Raw genomic sequence first — 18,770 nt, forward strand, 5'->3', positions numbered from 1 at the left:
AAACTATAAGAAAACGGCTGTATCATACATATTTCAATACTTAATGACGGTCATCTTGCTGACCTGGTGCTACATGATTTCACACTTATTTAGTGCACTGCCACACAGTGTACATGTATATGTGCACACATACACAAGGCTGGAGTGACGGTCCGTGTGTGCAGTGGTTCTCTACATATAGCCCGTCACCTTTGTGGTCCAGGGTCAGACTTATTGTGCATTGGACCAGCATTGCACAGTAAAAACCGTATTGTATTGAACAGTGTGTCAGGTCCACTGATTGTGTTAGTGGGTCGGCTAAAATTCTGACCTTTGCCGTACCGTGCATATCGACTGCCCCCGTTCAGCAAGGTACACCGACAGTGGCATGGAAAGCGACATACACATTGCTCTATGATCGTTCACATTTGACCATAACTCCACACCACGCCATCCAAATGCATGGCATGCACTGTGTGTATGTAAGGATATCGTACACTCAGCCCGCTGCACACCGGCGGCCCGCCCAGCATTGCCCTTGCCATGCACACTGCATGATCGCAAGCATGGCACAGTGTTGCGAGGCAACACCCCCGGCCTATCCAACGACTTAACATAACAGCGCATGCCCGAGCCTAGTATTTTAATGTACCATGCGATAATGTTGCTCTAAAACCAAGTGCTCATCAACGTGTACATGTTAACGGTATTTCAAGAGCTCCATGTTTTTCATGCACACAGGACAATTTTAATGTTATTTTAACTAACACCACAATGTAGTTTCTGCAGTTTAGCATCACAAGCTGCACTGCAATGAACATTGATCGGGACTACCTTTATTCTCACGTACGTTGTTGTGTGCAAAATCACTCAGCTGACTGGCCATGCTGGCCTGGTCAGTTTTTGTAGGAGGCAAAATGCCAAGGACAGAATGGCTACAAGTCAAACCGGGCCAAAGCCTTTCATTAATCAGCTGCTGGTTTGGCACTAATCACGGCCATGTTCAGGTATAATGCGTAGGCCCAATCCTACTTTTTCTTAGGCCAGGCTGAATGAATATTGATTTTCATGCAAAAATATCGGGATGGCATTAATGCCCAGAACTTTGGTATGCTGATGCTCTCACGTCTGGCATTGTGCCCTTTATTTCATCCCGTCCACCAATGCCAAATGGCAGTGCCCTAAAAAAAAGAAATTCATGGCCTGGAATAGACCCCACATACTGAGCTGAGACAAATATTTTATGAGAGCTTGACCTGACAGATGTTCTGTGTATTAACTACAGTGTATTATGTAGCATGGTATAGAACTGAAACTTCAGGCAACCGAATGAAGAACCTTTGTCTAGGGTATTCTTGATCGAAGTGTAATGCGCAGACAGTCATTTTCTACACTTGGAAGTCAATGCAGGAATGGCTGTAACAAGTCCCACTGAAACATATATGACTATTGATATTTCATTTGCAGCCACTCACAACACAATGAACGGAAAGCCCCAGGATGCTGTCTACACACAAGGCTTGTGCTTTGAGCTGCGCCGAAAATGCCTGTCCAGATTTGTATACACCGTACACATGTACAGTAGCACCCACATGTACAGTAGATTCAATCGCGTGCATTACAGTGCTCCAGTACTGTGGTTTTGCACCTGTTTGGTGACCGGAAATCTGGCCGTCAGATAGGTAAAAAAGAAAAAAACAGAATTGGTGCTTGTGTAAGGAAGACGAACCAGGAAAATCTGGCCCATCAGTAACCAAAAAAAGCAGAAAATGAAATTCAGCATACTCAATAAAGAAATGGAAATCGGCGAAAAAGTGGAGATTTCACACCCTTGTAGATAAATTTTTATGGTTTGGTTCAGTTTGGGTTCGTCCTCAGCCTCAATGACATGGTTCTATGACTCTAAATTCACAGAATAAAGGCAGTAAGAGTAATTTCTGAAAACTAACTTTTTGTGGAGCAAGCAAGGTTTCTATGAATAACTTTACCTGGTATGTTATCCAGTACCGGGTTTGCAGGTGTGTGGTGATGTGACGAATCACTGCTGCTAGTGTTGGCACTACTACTACTACTTTTCTTTTTACTTGTATCAATCTCAGCCATGATCACCTGTGGGTCCACCCCACCCCTATCATGGAAGCACTCAAATGGTAGAAGGTATCGGATGTAATTTTTCTTCAGGGTGAAAGCAGCACTATTGGAGCTGCCAACTGTCAAATACATGGCAATTTGCTTCCACTGCTTGTTCTTAGAAACCTGCAGAATAAGAAAGCAATGAATGGCATTAGTGAAATTCGTATCAATGTTTCTACCCTAACCCTCAATAGTGTCTACATCTATTAGAAACTCTTTAGTTTAGGTGCACATCACACCTGTTCCAACACTTAAACCAATATCATGAAATACAAAGGTTTCAATATTCTCAAATTACTCTACAAAACAACTGAATCCATGATTCTGTCACGGCCCACTCAATAGGTCAAATGACAGTTAAGCTGAATAATTAACCTTCACTGTAAGCTTTCTTCTCTTTAGTAAGAAGCCTTTTAAACTGTTCCTGGTTAAAACCTGGCTCTGGAAAAATTGAAAATGTTGCCATAAAGGAGTTGGAAATGTGTACCCAATCACAATCCTTTCGTCATGTTCAAGTGATTTCAGGCATCTAGATTACCCCTGAAAACAACATAAAAACTCATAAAATAAACTTATTATGATCAAGCATGCTATGAGAAAATTGTAACTTTTTTCAGAAGTGAATTTTTTCCCTTTAACCGAAGCAATAGGTATTTTTACATTTGAATCCATAATCACGATTAATTTGAAGGTAGTGTACACCATTGATTGTCGCAATTTCCCAAGATTGGCTGATTATGGTGTGTACTAGTCACTGCAACTTGCATTCATTCCACTCACTTGTTTTATGTTTGAGTCAACTGCTTTGTGAAAAACAAGTATGGCATTTGCAACGATTAAATCTATGAACTTGTAATTCATCTTGAAAAAATCTATGAATTACAGGGCGTTTGTAGTAAGCGAACAACATCCATGGGGTCAGGGTAGGAAACAGCCATGATAGGTTCTCTTTCCCTTAAAAAAGGAGCAATTTTCAATGGCCAGGGGTAATCAGTGAATTTACCTAAGGGTAATGCACGTCCTCAACAATGTACATGTAGTGTCGCAGATTCGTGAAAAAACTTCATCCAGGAATGTAGTTGACTCGCGTCTGTGACACTGAAACGAGTACGTCTATATGCACGGCACGCATGATCATGCTTAACCCTAACCCACCTCAATCCTCCAGCTGGTTATACTTTCGAACATACCAGAAGTACAAAAAAGCTGAAATTTAGGGTCGACATCTAAGTTAAATTCTCACACCCCTAATGTACTTTCTTATGAGGAGAATACGGTAATCTGATTTGGTGGATTTTACCACTGGTGCACACTACCTTTAAGAAAACTTAATAGTTATTACAGTCTGTAGACACAGTCATGGTCCTGTTTGATGTACCTAGAAAATTGTTCAGTTTTCTCTTGTCTAATGTAGGCCTACGTTGAGAAATGCATCCCTGGAATTTATTTTTAATGTCTGTTTCTACTTCTCAGAGATAATCCCTACAGTAAACATTTTTGCATCAGCGGCACTGACTCTATGCACACAGCAGTGCTTGCACGCAAACACACCCACACACAAGCACTTACCTTACATACCTACTGTGGTCATTCCTTTCTTTTCGTGCAGTTAAAAAACCTCAGTGAAAATACTCATTTTTCTTAAACTGGGAACATGATTTTCAGCTGGATTTTTGTAAAAGGTTTCCCCAACTGTTCCTCTTCCTTTTACTACAGATGACCACTATCCCAAAATGCCTCTAAACTTCTTTTTCAGAGAAGACGAAACGTCCTGTGGACGTGTAAATCCACAAAACGTATCCCTTTCCTGCATAATGTGGACATCTTTTGTTCACAAGTCCACACTAGGTATGTAAGGTTAGCGCACACTGTTATATTGATGCCTGACATAGTTTTAATATGGAAGATCAATTCTTATATGTTTATCAAGCAGAAAAAAGTGCATCTAAGCATTGGTCTAGATATACTTACCACAGAAACACTAAATTTACAAATGGTGGAGGAGGTTAAACACATGCCAACACTACTAATCATGCACTGTCAAGCTGGACTTTTGGTTCTGACATTTGTATTTAAGTAAATCAAGTGTAAGAATGAAAGCTTTGAGGCAAACTGAGGCAGTTGCAGTCCAACAGAAAGACTCATTCTCAAGTGTATTTCTGCATTTGGTGTTACCAAACTCCTGCACTAGGTGTGCATGTGACCATTACGTAGACACATTATGCATCTTGGTTATAGGTCAAGTTCCACAAAATACTCGCCTTGACCACGCCTCCTCTCTCTTTGACTGCATGGTACAGCTTGAATAAATCCAATGTATGTGTGCTTATCTGTGGCATAGTTCGTATAGGTTGACCCCGATCTTCCATCAGTCTAAACACAGCGTCTAAGAAAGGTTTGCGGTCTGGATGGTCACATAGGTCGTACAACTTCATCAGCTGTTGGTGCATAGGAACAAAAACAAACAAATGACGATTATCTTCTCAATCTCAAGCGCAAGTGGATTTTGTTATTCATATCACTGCACAAAATGTTACTTGTTATGGAATTGAAACTAAATTACAGTTTATGTGTTTGAATGACCAATTTGATTTACACTCAAGTGGAGTTTGTATTAGTAAATTTTAGGACAGGCATTTTTAGTACATTAGGGTTGTTTTAGTACATCTTTTTTATACATAAAGGTTGACAGTTAAAACAGCTCACAGATCACTATGTAGATAATATGTTAATATTAATAAAAGTGCTCAATTTTAGTATCCTTAACAGTCGAGACATACTTTAGCTGTCTAATTTCAAGAGAGTTTTTCACACACCTAAAGGGTTACGGTTACCACAGCATTATATTTTGACCAAGCACAACTGGGTTACCGCATTGTGCCACATATGCTACATAGAACCCAAATTAATCAAAGTAAAAACATAGATATGACAAATGAACAAACACCAAGATGACCTTCTCAAATAGAGACACAGAGAAAGAGCAAGACTGAAGAAACCCAGTTCAGATAGAAAAGAATTTAAAGAGTGCATGGTCGTACCTGTTCATGCACCGAAGGCTTGGTGGAAGTGGACTGAAGGAAAAAAGAGAGAGAGAGAGAGTGTCAGTGCAGTCACCCCTGCCTCAACTCCATGCAGGACACACCACTTAGTGCATATCATGTTACAACCATCTCAAACCATACTTTCACCATCTTTTACAGTAGCTCTTGGAAATTAATTATTCATTGTGGTGGTGATTAGATTCTACACAGAGCAGTGTGTACATGCAAGCACCCAAACTTTTTCTGTTTGGGATTGAACTGAGGTTGTTACAGTCACATAGCCAGAAGATGGAAAAGGAAGTGTTTCCCTTGATCCATCTCATTTGATTTACTGCACATATTGGTTTTGTCTTAAAACTATGTATGAATATTTGTTTCTCTACATACACGTAGTACCCAAGAATGCCTCAACCTTCCTTTCCAAGAAAATTTCTGGCTACATGCCTGATTTATTCCTTTCACTATATTAGTAACTTAAAATATGTGCCAACTCAATGTTAAATTTTAACTGCCAAATAAAAGGAAAAAAATCAAATGGCAAATGTAAAGTGATTTAATCAGGGAGAAATTAAATGTGCATGTACACCGATCTGTCATAGTTTGACAAAATTATATTAAGAAACAAATGTATTGAACAGTGAGCAATTACAACCGACATTCAATCTTTATTGTGACAGTAAATATCAGATAGAATCTGCAAAATAGGGGAACAGGAAAGTGCAACTCTTAACCATTTCATGTCCATCTCATTTTCTTCCCCTACAAAGCTGCTGTGGGGGGGGAGGGATTTTTCAGGCAAATTCTTCAACATTGAAATTATTTCTGGCACCCATAAAATATGTCAGTGGACACAACTCTTTTAAATTTAGGCATTAGTATCTGGGTCATTCCATCGGGTCGGGAAGCAGTGTGTTTTAAGGTGAAGATCACCTTTGAAACTGCCTTTAAAATTGATTGGTGAGCATCTGCCCAATCAACTGTAGCGTATCTCAAAGAGATAACCTTAGCTTCAAAATGAGACCAAGCTTAACTGCATTGAACATAACATGTTAAAAAGTTACTGACAATTAATGGTGTCATGAGCCGTTTTCCTTATAAAATGGGTGACATGATTTGCAATTTACTTCTTGATTATCTTATTTTTACGAAAATTTTGTAATGGCTCGTTAATCTGTGTTTTATAGTGGTGCGCTCAATGAGTTTTGTTTATTCATAGTGGTGCGCTCAATGAGTTTTGTTTATTCATAGTGGTGCGCTCAATGAGTTTTGTTTATTCATAGTGGTGCGCTCAATGAGTTTTGTTTATTCATAGTGCGCTCAATGAGTTTTGTTTATTCATAGTGGTGCGCTCAATGAGTTTTGTTTATTCATAGTGGTGCGCTCAATGAGTTCTGTTTATTCATAGTGGTGCGTTCAGTGAGTTTTGTTTATTCATAGTGGTGCGCTCAATGAGTTTTGTTTATTCATAGTGCCAGCAAAGGTGTAAGGGTACATTTCAGAATTTCTGTTCCTTTCTAAATCCATACCCATTTCTGAGAAGGTATATCAATAGACATTCTTGCCCTTTTCATGATTTGGCATAATAGTGATTGTAAACCTACTGGAGGAATTGTGATACTCGGCAGTGATAATTGGAGGATTTTGCAGGATTTTGGTAACTTGTAGTTTTTGCAGTCCAGAATTGAAGAATTTGGGAGGATTCTGGCTCTGAGCAGGAAAATTAGGGCTTGGGGTAAGGGTCAATAAAAAATTAAGTTTTAGGACAAAAGTACTGGGCCAAGTACTTTCTGTGTACTTTTCTCCTTAAAAATTAAATTTTACAAAAACTGGGAATGTCTGAGGTCTTGCATTTAGTTTGTAATCTTACCCTTGTGCATCTACCATCAAATGCCAATGTAATCCTGGTTTATTCCGTGTTCAAAATTTGGCAGAGCATCTCAGTACTTAAAAAGCACTGAACTACATGTACACCACTGGTGACAATGGATGCAATATTTCTTGGTGACCATGCAATGCACGAATACAAATTGATGCACTGCAGCAAGACGTATCTACTGTACAGCTTTATTTTTGAAATGCCAAAAAGAAAAATCAGGTTATCTGTATTTGTTTTGTGTATGTTGGGCAAAAAACATTTTGTCAGCAACCCTGTTTTGCATCCAACTGACAGCGGAAAACCCTTTTTATGTGACCCACTGTCTTCAATTCCCTACAAAAGACAAATGGAGGGAAAGCAATTTATTTTTTCAGCTACTTTTTCTCCCAAGCTGGCCCACTCTCCCTCAAAGTAAAAAAATAAACCCATATGATTACCACAGAATTAACTACAGATGCCTTTAGCCTAATCAAGTGGCCGAGGGTTGATTTCCCTCGATTTTTTGCCACTCTTTTTTAAGTAGGTATCTTTGTATTATTCTTTATTAGGGAACATAAGTTTATTAGACTTAGAATCCTTTAAAAAGTCCATTTGGGGTGACACCTACCTTTGTATATACCAGTACCACCATTAACCCCCTTGATTTTGGTTAGAAATGGCCAGATGCTGTGAGGAGCTACTGGCAATGTTCAGTGCCTCTATGACAACAATGATATCAAACTAACCACTGCAGTAATTGCACAGCACCCATTTCTGTGGCACGAGGTTTATCTCACACTCCAAAGCATACAGAGTGCAAGCATACAAATATCTCAAACCATGTGCAATAATCTCTTAGTAAAAATTAGCAGTTCACGTTGAATGGAAAGTTATGTGACAAATGACTTCGTATGAGACAAAATGAAATTTTCCCCATCTGCTTGAAAATACTCGGCATATTTAGCAAAGAAGGTGAAATGTGCCAACACTGCTTCCCATTCCCAGGTAGCCCCTCGATTTCAATGTATTGTATGCTTCACTGGTCTCGACACAACTGTAGTGAAAAATGTTGCACTTCAATGCATACCAACTGCTTTGCAAAGTATATTCAGTGTATTGTTTTCATTATCGAAGTGTATGTCTCTGTTATTCTATTGACCCATCATAAAGTGAACATGTGTATTGCATTCCCAAACACTTGCAGGCAGTTTACAAACTTTCACTATGCACTTGCGTAAGAGTGTAAGAAAAGCAAATGATACCTACCCGTTTGGGAGGTTTGTTTGCAGGGCTAGCGGGTAACTTGTTGAGTAGACTCGGGGAAGGACTCGGTGCACTTTCCTCTTGTGAAGATTTGCTGATGGCTCCCGGGGAACCCAAAGGAGATGCCCCAAGCAGGCCAAGGGGTGGAGATGAAGGTCGAGATGCTGTTTCAGACTGCTTCAGAGCACAAACAAATGAAATATATTCAAGTTTCCTATAGACTAATTCACACAGATGTAATCACTGTGGTCACACCACACACATCCTCACCAACATCACATGCATTCTTAAAAGGTACATGTGCTTGTATTCAGGTGTGTTGTCAACACCCAACAGGTAATGGTCAAAGAGACATTTCATTGCCGTATTAGTCTACAGATTTCTTTTAAAAATTCTTGCGTGTGTAGAACTCATGAATCAAAATGCTGTTGAAGATACTACTTTGCCTTCATTTTAACGCTGCATTCCTACTATGTTTAGTTTTATGCTTTTTCACACGAGTCAATAACTTGTAGGAAGCCAGCCAGGAAGCTTCAGCAAAGGCTACACAAGGGTTGTGTGCTTGGATCAGCAATTTTGGCTCAAATTTGTTGCATCTACAGAGGAATTCCCTTATAACCAACACAACGAGGTACACTCAAAATGTTTGTAATAGCGGTCATTCACTATAGCAGTTTTCAATACGAGATTCCCCACCCAGGTGTTTCGATCTCTAGCCTATTCAACCATACGGCAGCCTGCCCCACAAAATGTTTCAGTACGAGGATTTTGGGTCAACACTTAAACGCAACTAATAAAGTAACAAATAAAACACATGAAATTCCTGCATTTTGTCAAATTTATGTTCATCTCCTTTCATGTTTCACCTTTCTTGTAGCCTTCACTGGAAATGAAGTCATGTTTTCCTGAAGCCTTTGTTTTAAAGTAGAATGCAACACGTAGTACAGTTAGTACTGTAGGTAAAATAGCACTCTGAGAAATAAGCCGCACTAGGAGCCATTCTAATACAGTAGCACTAGAGACACACAAAGATGTCATGTCTGAAGTCAGCAATGAAATGTCAGACAAGCGCTATTAAAAATTATCGAAACCAGCAAGATATTAATTTAAGATTTCTGCAAGTTGGATAACAAATGCTAGGGCCTGAGTATTTATCTTCCGTTTTACTGAATGTTTCAGGTTGACTCTCCTGGCTTTGTAGTGATTATCATGCAAAGTTGTCTGCACCTCAGTTGCCAGAGTCGCGTACATTGTTCACATATTTGGTAGCGATCTACAAAGCCATTTGCGGTGTTTGGGTGCGGAGTTCTACTGCCTAACGACCTTGAATCGGACCAAATGTCCAGCCTAGTACGTTGTGTCTTCAAACATTGCTTCCATTTTTGATACTCCGTCACACGCTGCAGTCTATACGCTACCACGGAATTAGTTTTTGATGGAAAGCAATTGAAATTACACAAATGAAAAAGGTTAAGAAACGGACGAATGCGCAACAAAAATTGTGAAAGGGCAAGGCACACATCACTGCATGCATGCATTGCGCATGCGTGATTACACATTTTGCTAGCCCATAGTTCAGCTGTTATTTATTGCGCATGCTGTGCATGTTAAAAATTTCACATGAGCTACATGCCAAAAAACATATTTCTTTGTTCATCAGACTGCAAAAGTTTCACCCCACTCGTGCACCGACGGATGTTGACATGTCAAATTGCCAGATCAGATCCACCTTTTGCGTTCCCATCTGATCGTGATCCGCCAATTGCAGGATCAGATCCACCAATTGGGGGATCTGTATCCTGCTCCAGAGGAGGATCAAGAAAGATGGATCTGATCCTGATCCACCTTATAACGGTTAGCGTTCCTACTACACACAATTACTGGATCTGATCCAGCAATTTGGCAAAAGTTGGATCAGATCTCTCGATTGGTGGATCAAGTGGGAATGGGCTGTAACACAAAGACTTGTCTTTTTTTAAGCTGGGGGCATGATAACCAGAGGTGTGTTTTTTTTTACCACACTGGTAAATCCCTTTGATTTTGGGGAATTCCATTACATAAACAACTCACCTCTGTTTACCTACATTTGTAGAGTAACACCATTACATACTTATGAGGGTGAACAGAAGGTCTAAACTGAACCTTCAGATACATGTAAAGGTTGTTTAAACATACCTAGGAATTGCTTATCTAGTTGTGACTAACTTTTCAGGGTTGTGTGGGCTGCTGATCTGCCAACCACCTGGAGGATTTTCCTACCCGTAAATCCTTCAGCTTGAACCACATCTTTAATTCAAGTAGCGTGATATAGTAGTGGATGGGTTCTTCCAGCAGGCTACTTTTATGATATCTGAAATAGAAACTCTAGCAGGTGGGCTCAAGAGGTTGACATGCTACATGTCTCGTGGGCTTTAGAATGAGATCCTCCATTATCGCTAGGACTTATTGCCACCGAAATCCATTGTGTGATTGTGGTCACAGACGCTGGATGATATGGTTGGATTGTTTTGATGAACAGCTGCTTGGTATCCCCTTGTAATGGCCGAGTGTGAGCATTGTAGTACTTGGGGGCTCCCACATGACACCACCATCAATCCTCTACCACCAATGAAAGTATTGTCAAGCTTGGCATGAAGATATCTTGGGGAGAGAAATTATCTGATTGATTCTTGGTAGGAAACTGCATCTGTGGGTTGAGGCATACTCCGCCTGGTTCCCAGCGAATATGTCCTGGTTCTATAAACAAAGTGTGGAGCTCACTTCTCCCTTGAGCTGTTGCAGGCATCCAATAAAAATGTAGTTTTTATCGTAAACTGATGAAGATAAACCCCTTGCTGGTTCAAAGGGAGCCTTGGATAGGGATGTAAGATTGGTATCCAAATCCCAAGAAGGAAATGAGCTACTTGTGAGGGGGTTGATCTATAAAACAAGCCTTAAAGCAGATGTGAAATTAATCAGTTTGAAGATTGTGTCGTGTCATGATAGAAACCCTGATGTATGGTACCAATGGCTGATCTAAAACCCTTGATAGTGGAGATCTGAAGACCTGAGTTCATAAGAGGGAGGAGAAAATCCCCAAAAGCAGTTATATAAGCAGAATGCAGATTGATAGCCCTTTCCTTACACCAATTGGTGAAGTAGTGATGTTGACTTTGATAAAATTATCTGGTGGACCCCTGTCTACTCTAGGTTGACAAGTCTGCAGCTTCTTCCTAAAGACCAGCTGCTCGCAGACATACTTTATATCATCCAGGCTCAGAGATGAAAAGATGGATCTGGACAATTTAAGACCTGGGTTGAGTTGGAAGTTGGCTTTTCGGAATATGACTGGTGAATCAACAAGCAGGCTCAGTACACTGACGGGAACAGGGGTTGTCATGGCCAAAGAGGCTATGAGAATGACTCTGGACAATTCTGGCTCTATTTCTATTAGGTCCCAATGTAAACAGAGATTGGTGTGGAAGCATAGACATGAATCAATGTCCAATAGAAGCCGAGTGCATCCACCTCCCAAGCCACAGAATGAGGGTGTCGCGAGCGAAAGGTTGGGAGCTGGTGGTTCCAAAATGGCATGCAAGCAGGTCCACGTGTGGTTTTCAAAAAATGTTGAAAACATGTTTGACTACCAGATGAAAGGACCAAGTGATCTGACCTCAGAACAAGGCATCGGCCAATGAATTCTTCCTGGCAAGGTAAGTGGCTTGGGAAGAGATTTGCCAAGGAATATACCAATTGTGAAATTCCCAGGTGGCAAGGCAAAGAGATGGAGAATGGGTTCCCTTTTGACAACTGATATAAGACACGGCTGTGGAGTTGTCCATTTTGATTAGAACCAGTTTGTTTAGGACCCTGGATTTGAAGGACTCCAAGGCGTTGGACATGGCAAGCAGTTCTGAGTGATTGATGTGTAACAGACTGTTTTGTGGACCAAGTGCAAGCAACAGACTGGTCTTCCACTGAGCTCCCCAGCCCTGTTTCAAGACATCTGTTTTGAGAGTAGTCCGCAGACAGGCAGGGAAATATGAATCCACACAACAAATTCTTCTTTGTGATAACAACCAGTGAAGTTGATTTTGGATGAGTTGGGCGACCATAAATAGAGGTGAGTTGTTTTCTGTGATGGAATTAGATTTGTGTGGTACTTAAACGGGGTGTGAGTGAAGCATAAATACAAAAGCTAAAAACAGCTGAAAATGTAAGCGCTATTAAAGTGCAAAGCATATACAGCGTGGGGTCTGGGGTCCACTCGAGGGCACTGGGAAAATTTTGAAATGTAGATTGCTCTGTGGTGTTTTCCACATTTCAATACTTCGTAAGAATGCACATGACATGTTAACTGCTGCCCATCTATGGTGAATTCCATCCACGTCCACGGCTTGGAACTTGAGGATCACTCGTCATGTTGATTGTATCCAAGTCACAACCTCTTTGGATAATTATGCACTTATATTGCACTGACATTTTGATTAGTTTATGTCCAAAAATTGTTTGAAATCTTGTAAAAATGATGTGCAAAAAGCGTAAAAAGCGTACAAAATGCATGACAAGAACTTTGCCCCATGCTAGAATCCCTCTATTGGCAAAAGCAAAAATTGACTAACCTTATTTCAAGCAGCATATTTACAGTGACATGTATGCTACAGCAAGTTATAGTGGAGATTGTTAGTCACTACTTGTACTGATGCAGGAATGGCTTTAACAAGTCCCACTGACACATATAGAGGGACAAGATTCTCAGAAAATGAAAACAGCTGAAACTTGCGAGCGTGCAGCGCAAAGCCCTTTATAGCACACGGGCCCCAGAAAAATTTCAACTTTAGATGATCTGTGATGCAATGTAATGCTAAGCCCCACTGGGACACATTTTACAATAGAAACATTTGTGAAAGTCCATACTGAGTCCAGCACAAAGCTTTGTTCATCACTTATGGTTTGTCATGTGCTTCAAAATACATGTCGATTATGTTCACGTATACACGTATATGATAGAGGATAATTTATTTTCCCCTTCTAGAGTTCGTTGTATTTCAACAATTCTGCACATGTTAAGGTATTTTAACCTAGGAAAGCGTAATTAATTAATGTTGCATCACACAACTACCTTACCAGGTTTTGCCAATTTCCAAATAAATTCAGACAAGAATACTCCTCTTATTTTGGACTCAACCCACTCCCATCGCCAGGATTTTTAATCCCTTTGTCAATGTGCTTCACCTTTCTTCGTCTTGATGAATGATGTCTTTACGGGCAGACATGACGATGGAAATGTAACGATAAGAAAGGTCCATTCAACAACACACACGGCGATACGTTTTTCTGTGATAACACACAAAAAGTATTCAGGGTAGCACGCCCAGTGGCTTCGTATGGCGGTCTTTACACTCGTGCATGTGGTGAGTAGCATGAAAAGTGCACAGTCATTGGCTTATATGAGGATACATCAGAGCCATCATGACAACCAACAGTTACCTGGAAACAAACACATTTCCTACAGAGATGGTTATTGGTCGGCACTGGTTTTTGTCAGCGAAAAGAGCCAATGGAATGTGTTGCTTAATCTTATCTCCCAATTCTAGCATGGTACCGGTTCAGATCTGTATGTACATTGACAGCGTGTGCCTAAACTACACATGAAAGTATGGCATGCATGGCATGACATACATGTACATGTCATGCTCTTCGTGGTCGATGATTTGGATATTCTTACGACGAAATAAAAATGGCGTGGCACATGGAAAGTAAGCAACGAGAAATGCAATTTCATTTTATTTCACAACAAATTGAGGCTATATTTTATCATATCTGATACCTGGAAGTCGAAAATTATCTTGATGAAATGGGTAGGAAAAGTTCAAAATATCGGAAATTCTAAGTCGACTGTCGAAGTTTCCGACAGTCTAAAAAGGCGGAACCTATTTGCAAAAGCAGACTTTCAAATTCCCAAAAGCGGAAATCTACCAAAAAGTGGAAGAATCTCATCCCTACATATATGAATACTGATATTTTATTTGCAGCTAATCACAACAATGACCGGATGGTTCCCAGGATGCTGTCTACGTACAAGACTTGCACTTCAAGCCAGGCCGTATGTACATGTAAAGTTGATTAAATCACATTCACATGCATTACGGCACTTCAGTACTGTGTTTTTGCTGGCATTTGGTGTAAGAAAGAGGACATGCAAAATTTGGCCTGGCCGTTGCGGCGGTAGAAAAAGAAACAAACAGAAAAAAAAAAATCAGTGCTTGCACATGGAAGAAAAACTAGGAAAATCTGTGCTGTAGGTGGTAAAAAGCGGAAAACGAAATTCGGCATACTCAACAAAAAAGTGGAAATTCGCTAAACATCAGATTTCACACCCCTGCTTAACACAGTTTACATTAGGCCTGTGCGACTAGTTGCCAATGCCTTTGGGTTATGGGGGTTCGACTATCAATTTCCAGATAGTCACGACTGTGTCACGACCAGTGGCTGGAACTCGTAGCGCCATAGCCAGTGACTACATGTGTGCCTAGAACTACGGAGTGGAGTACCGATCAGACCCCACAGACCAGCGCTGCCCCACGTGTGCACAGAACTTGCCTGTTCAGAGCAGCCACACACTGGCGATGCATCATGCCCTTGTATACTTTGTACAATGAGCTTGGGTAGTCGGTTTGCACACGCTACATAACTTGATAGTCGTGAGCGACCTCCAATACCTTGTCTCCTTTCTTGATGGTATTGTCGACTAGTCACAGTCGTGTGGGCTGAGTGCCAGTACATCACAGCCATGATGAGCTGAGTTCAAAATGGACATGATTGTACAGAGCACGGCATGGGCGCAAACATAATCCTTCTTGCTTGAAGATATTATTATTCATGAGTAGGGGCATGCATCTGAGCTCTAAGCTTTAGGATTGTTCCTTTTTTTGCATGTCTGTGAAATAAAAGGATTTGTAATGAATGTACACACCGTGATAGGGTTTTTTTTATTAGTCACAAATTTTTCTTCACAAATCATTGTTTAATTTTCTGAATGTGTGATTCTAATCGTTTCCTGTAATTCCTCCTCCATCGCAAGGCTGATTTGAAGAACTGTGTAGTGCCTGGTTGAATTCATTGACCAAAATAGGTACCATTTATTGTTTATTTAGTTTTCAATGTATTCACATTTGTGAAATGAATTTTGTTTGAATATATCAATAATTTCTTTCTGTGCAAAGTGATCTGAAAATATTTTATTCGATATAAGCTGTCCTGACATCGTTTACATAAAAACAGGGTTTCATCCCTCCCCTTGAAGAAAATGGAAGTGTCCAAGTCATGTGAACGTGACTGACTATCCAGGACACACCTTGCCCGTCTACATGCATCATGCACGTTTGAAGACTCATTAGCATTCTGGTAAGCTACTCACATGTGCTGCTTAAGCATACATGGACATGTACATATTGTACGTAAACACCACAAAAGTGACAATGGTGGGGTCAGATAAATTAGTGTTCTGTACGAAACTAGTCCGCCAAAACATGTAGGAATAAATCCTTTCTGAAATTTCAAGGAGTTTTTTCCCACTAGTAAGGAGAAGCCTTAAAAAAATGTGTAGTTTGAAACTTTGGACATAAGTTGTGGAAATGGCGGCTCTCAAACGTGAAAAAACTTATGTTGATCATTTGCAAAAATACATCTAAAACCCTTGATTCTTAAAAATCATTGTACAAAAAACTGAAGTCACAATGGCGTGTATCAATCAAAATATGCGTGGCCGCACTGTGCATGAGGTGGGTCCGCACAGGTAACGAACCACAAAACCACGTTCATATAAAATTTCTTGAAAATTTACCACGCTGCATGAGTGTTCTGTCTCTTGTGAGACAGTGGAAACTCGTAATAAAGACGTTAAAACATTGAGTACATACACAAACAATATAAAATTATGTTCGTGGATCTGCGGCTAATTCCCTTCTTGATTTGATGTGTTCATGAAAATCAGACTCCACAACTGAAGGGAACCCGCAGACCGATTCAACGCGCAATGCCCGGCCATAAACTAGTTCCTGTCCTTCATTGTTGCAATCGTAGCAGTGTGTCACAGGTCGGGCACCAGTGCTGAATGCAAAAAAGTTGATCACATCAAGGTTTCCTTCCGAAAAGTGGTCGTAAGTAAGCAGAAAACAAAGATAGAATATCACAAGCCTTTTTGACGAAAGTTTCCATCTAAAAAACACCCTCATATTTCATTCATGAAAGTGTAAAATCCAACCATCCCAACGAAACAAAATGTGTGGAATGCACAGTGTAACATTATTCAAATTTAACCCCATGTTACGTTATGCAACTGTGGACATGGTTTTAATGGATAAATAAACAATGCTAATAGTCACGACTAGTCGTGACTATTTATTGATAGTCGCCACGACAACTGAAATTCACTAGTCACCTGCACATAGTATACATCTTCAATTCCATTTTTAAGATGGCTCCTATTTCCTTGCCTCTCCTACTCTTAGTGTCATTGTTTTGGTTTCTTTCTCAATAGCCTACACTTCATTTTAATTAAATTAGCATGAAATTTGCCACTTTCAAAGGGCAGAACAAGGTAACAGAAACTTAACAAGGAAATAGAAACTATTATAAAACTATCAGGGTCAAAATATCAGAAACAATTACCAGATTTATTTTCAATATACAACCAACGACAGTTATATGTTTATGGCATGGTTATTAGTTCAGTTCACTCAAAAAATGCATCGGGGGAAATCGTTTAAAATATTTTTCTGAAATATTTAAAATCTGCATTGGGAAAAAATTAGAAGCTTCTTACTATATTCATTTTTAAAAGTGTATGACTGCGAAGCAGCAGACAATTTTATTATGGTTGTCATTATAAGAAACTGTCTAATACATCCTGTGCAGAAACATCTGTAAGAAGGAGACTGACGCTTAAGTCACGATATAATGATCCAAGCGCTAATTTGCCTTCTCTATTTTTTATAGCACAGGTCTAGAACCACTTCACTATCAAAGACAAAAGCAGTTACAGTACGCATGTGCCAAACGAAATGCAAATATCCAAGAAACAATTCAACGAATAATGTCAAAGCATTTTATGTCTGGACCTTTGGATCTTACATAGTCAAATGTTCATGAAGTACATGTACTAAGGTACTAAGGCACCTGGTACACAATTTAACCTTGTTATTATGCACTGTTCTCCTTTCTTGTACTTTTATATGACCCACAATTGAAGCCACCAAAAAAACACTGCCAGGGCAAACTGTCAAAATTCAATGCTGATACCTGCACAAAATATTTGGGAGTAATATCATGGTAACGTATTACTCAGAGATGCTCACAGAGTCTGCCTGAAAGAAAAACAACTTAGTGGCAAAAAGCATTGAAGCGCACGACTGGGGTTTACTTCTCTAGCAGCCATGTCCAGTTCCACTTTTGGTACTTTTCACCTTTGATTTGATGGCTTTTAAGTTGTCCATTCTTTCTATAACATTTTTTTAATTTTTCCATATTTTGACAAAATCTGCAGCATGTTGCATGAGATTTCTTACTTGAAACCGTGCACACTTGCATTGTAGACATTGATCAACAGTTCGTTCTGCGAAAACACATGCACGACCACGATGTAGTTGGTTCTTGGCTTGTTACATGTATGTACAATATACCTATTCATAGTATCACTGTGATTGCGAACCACTTACTGATATGATAGTCTTGAATTATAGGCCGAGTAATAAATGTGCTCAGTACGCCCACCGAGCAACAAGCACATAATTGACTCGCATGAGGTGCGTGTTCAGACAGTTCACTACAATGTGCATACTTGGTACACATGGCACTGCCACAACTGGTTGTTTTGACGATCATAAAGGCATGCAGGTGCTGGTACCACTTGCCGTATTCCATGCAAGCTCGGCAGCCTTGTTTTTAAGGCTACTAAAAGGGACAAAGCTACACATGCATGCCCTAAGTAGTGCACAATTCGAGGTGAAAATAAATGCATTCCAGTGTTTTCTTTTTTGGCCTTTTCTTTTGAGCTAGAAGAAACAACATGGAGGTTTGAGAACAAAGGAGATTTTCGAGGATCTGTAAAAAAATAAATAAAAAACAAGAAATCCGGATAAAACAGAAGTGGCATCTCTTATTGATGGAAAAACAAATTTATCAAATGAGAACGCTAATACCTTGACTGTCTTTTGTGACTGCGGAGTATCTGCTCTGGCATCCTCCTTGGACATGGCTGGACTGTTCTTAGGTGTGTCTAGCATGTTGCCTAATCCACTTGCAGTTACTGAAGGCATGCACACTGGGGCTGTTATACTTGGTGTCACCGATGTTCCTACAGACCCTAAATGAATTCATAAACTCAGGTACTCAATATAGAGCTTAGATAACAGAAAAGCAGTTCAATATTTAGTAGGCATTCTTCTTAATAATTCATTGGTTTTCAACTGTGGAAACTAAGCCTATGGAAAAACTATTACATTGTGAGTCCAAGA

At 39.9% G+C, this 18,770-nt stretch overlaps 1 protein-coding gene across 8 annotated transcripts in view; it reads right to left on the reverse strand.

Moving 5' to 3' along the window:
* The window catches only part of LOC110974873 (AT-rich interactive domain-containing protein 1A-like), a 117,697-nt gene that overhangs the window by 32,249 nt on the left and 66,678 nt on the right, over positions 1 to 18,770 (reverse strand). For 6 of the 8 annotated variants that reach the window (XM_087146645.1, XM_087146644.1, XM_087146641.1 and 3 more), the window contains 5 exons: positions 18,456 to 18,619; positions 8,278 to 8,451; positions 5,154 to 5,186; positions 4,374 to 4,550; positions 1,968 to 2,235 (listed from right to left, as the gene is read on the reverse strand). In XM_087146645.1, the coding sequence (XP_087002771.1) occupies positions 1,968 to 2,235; positions 4,374 to 4,550; positions 5,154 to 5,186; positions 8,278 to 8,451; positions 18,456 to 18,619 (816 nt within the window). The remainder of the gene's footprint in view (positions 1 to 1,967; positions 2,236 to 4,373; positions 4,551 to 5,153; positions 5,187 to 8,277; positions 8,452 to 18,455; positions 18,620 to 18,770) is intronic. The other 2 variants (XM_087146640.1, XM_087146642.1) reach the window with 2 other exon arrangements.

The sequence above is a fragment of the Acanthaster planci genome, linkage group LG15 (genome assembly GCF_054643075.1).
Source record: "Acanthaster planci isolate LZ-2023a linkage group LG15, COTS_SCS, whole genome shotgun sequence".
Classification (NCBI taxonomy): domain Eukaryota; kingdom Metazoa; phylum Echinodermata; class Asteroidea; order Valvatida; family Acanthasteridae; genus Acanthaster; species Acanthaster planci.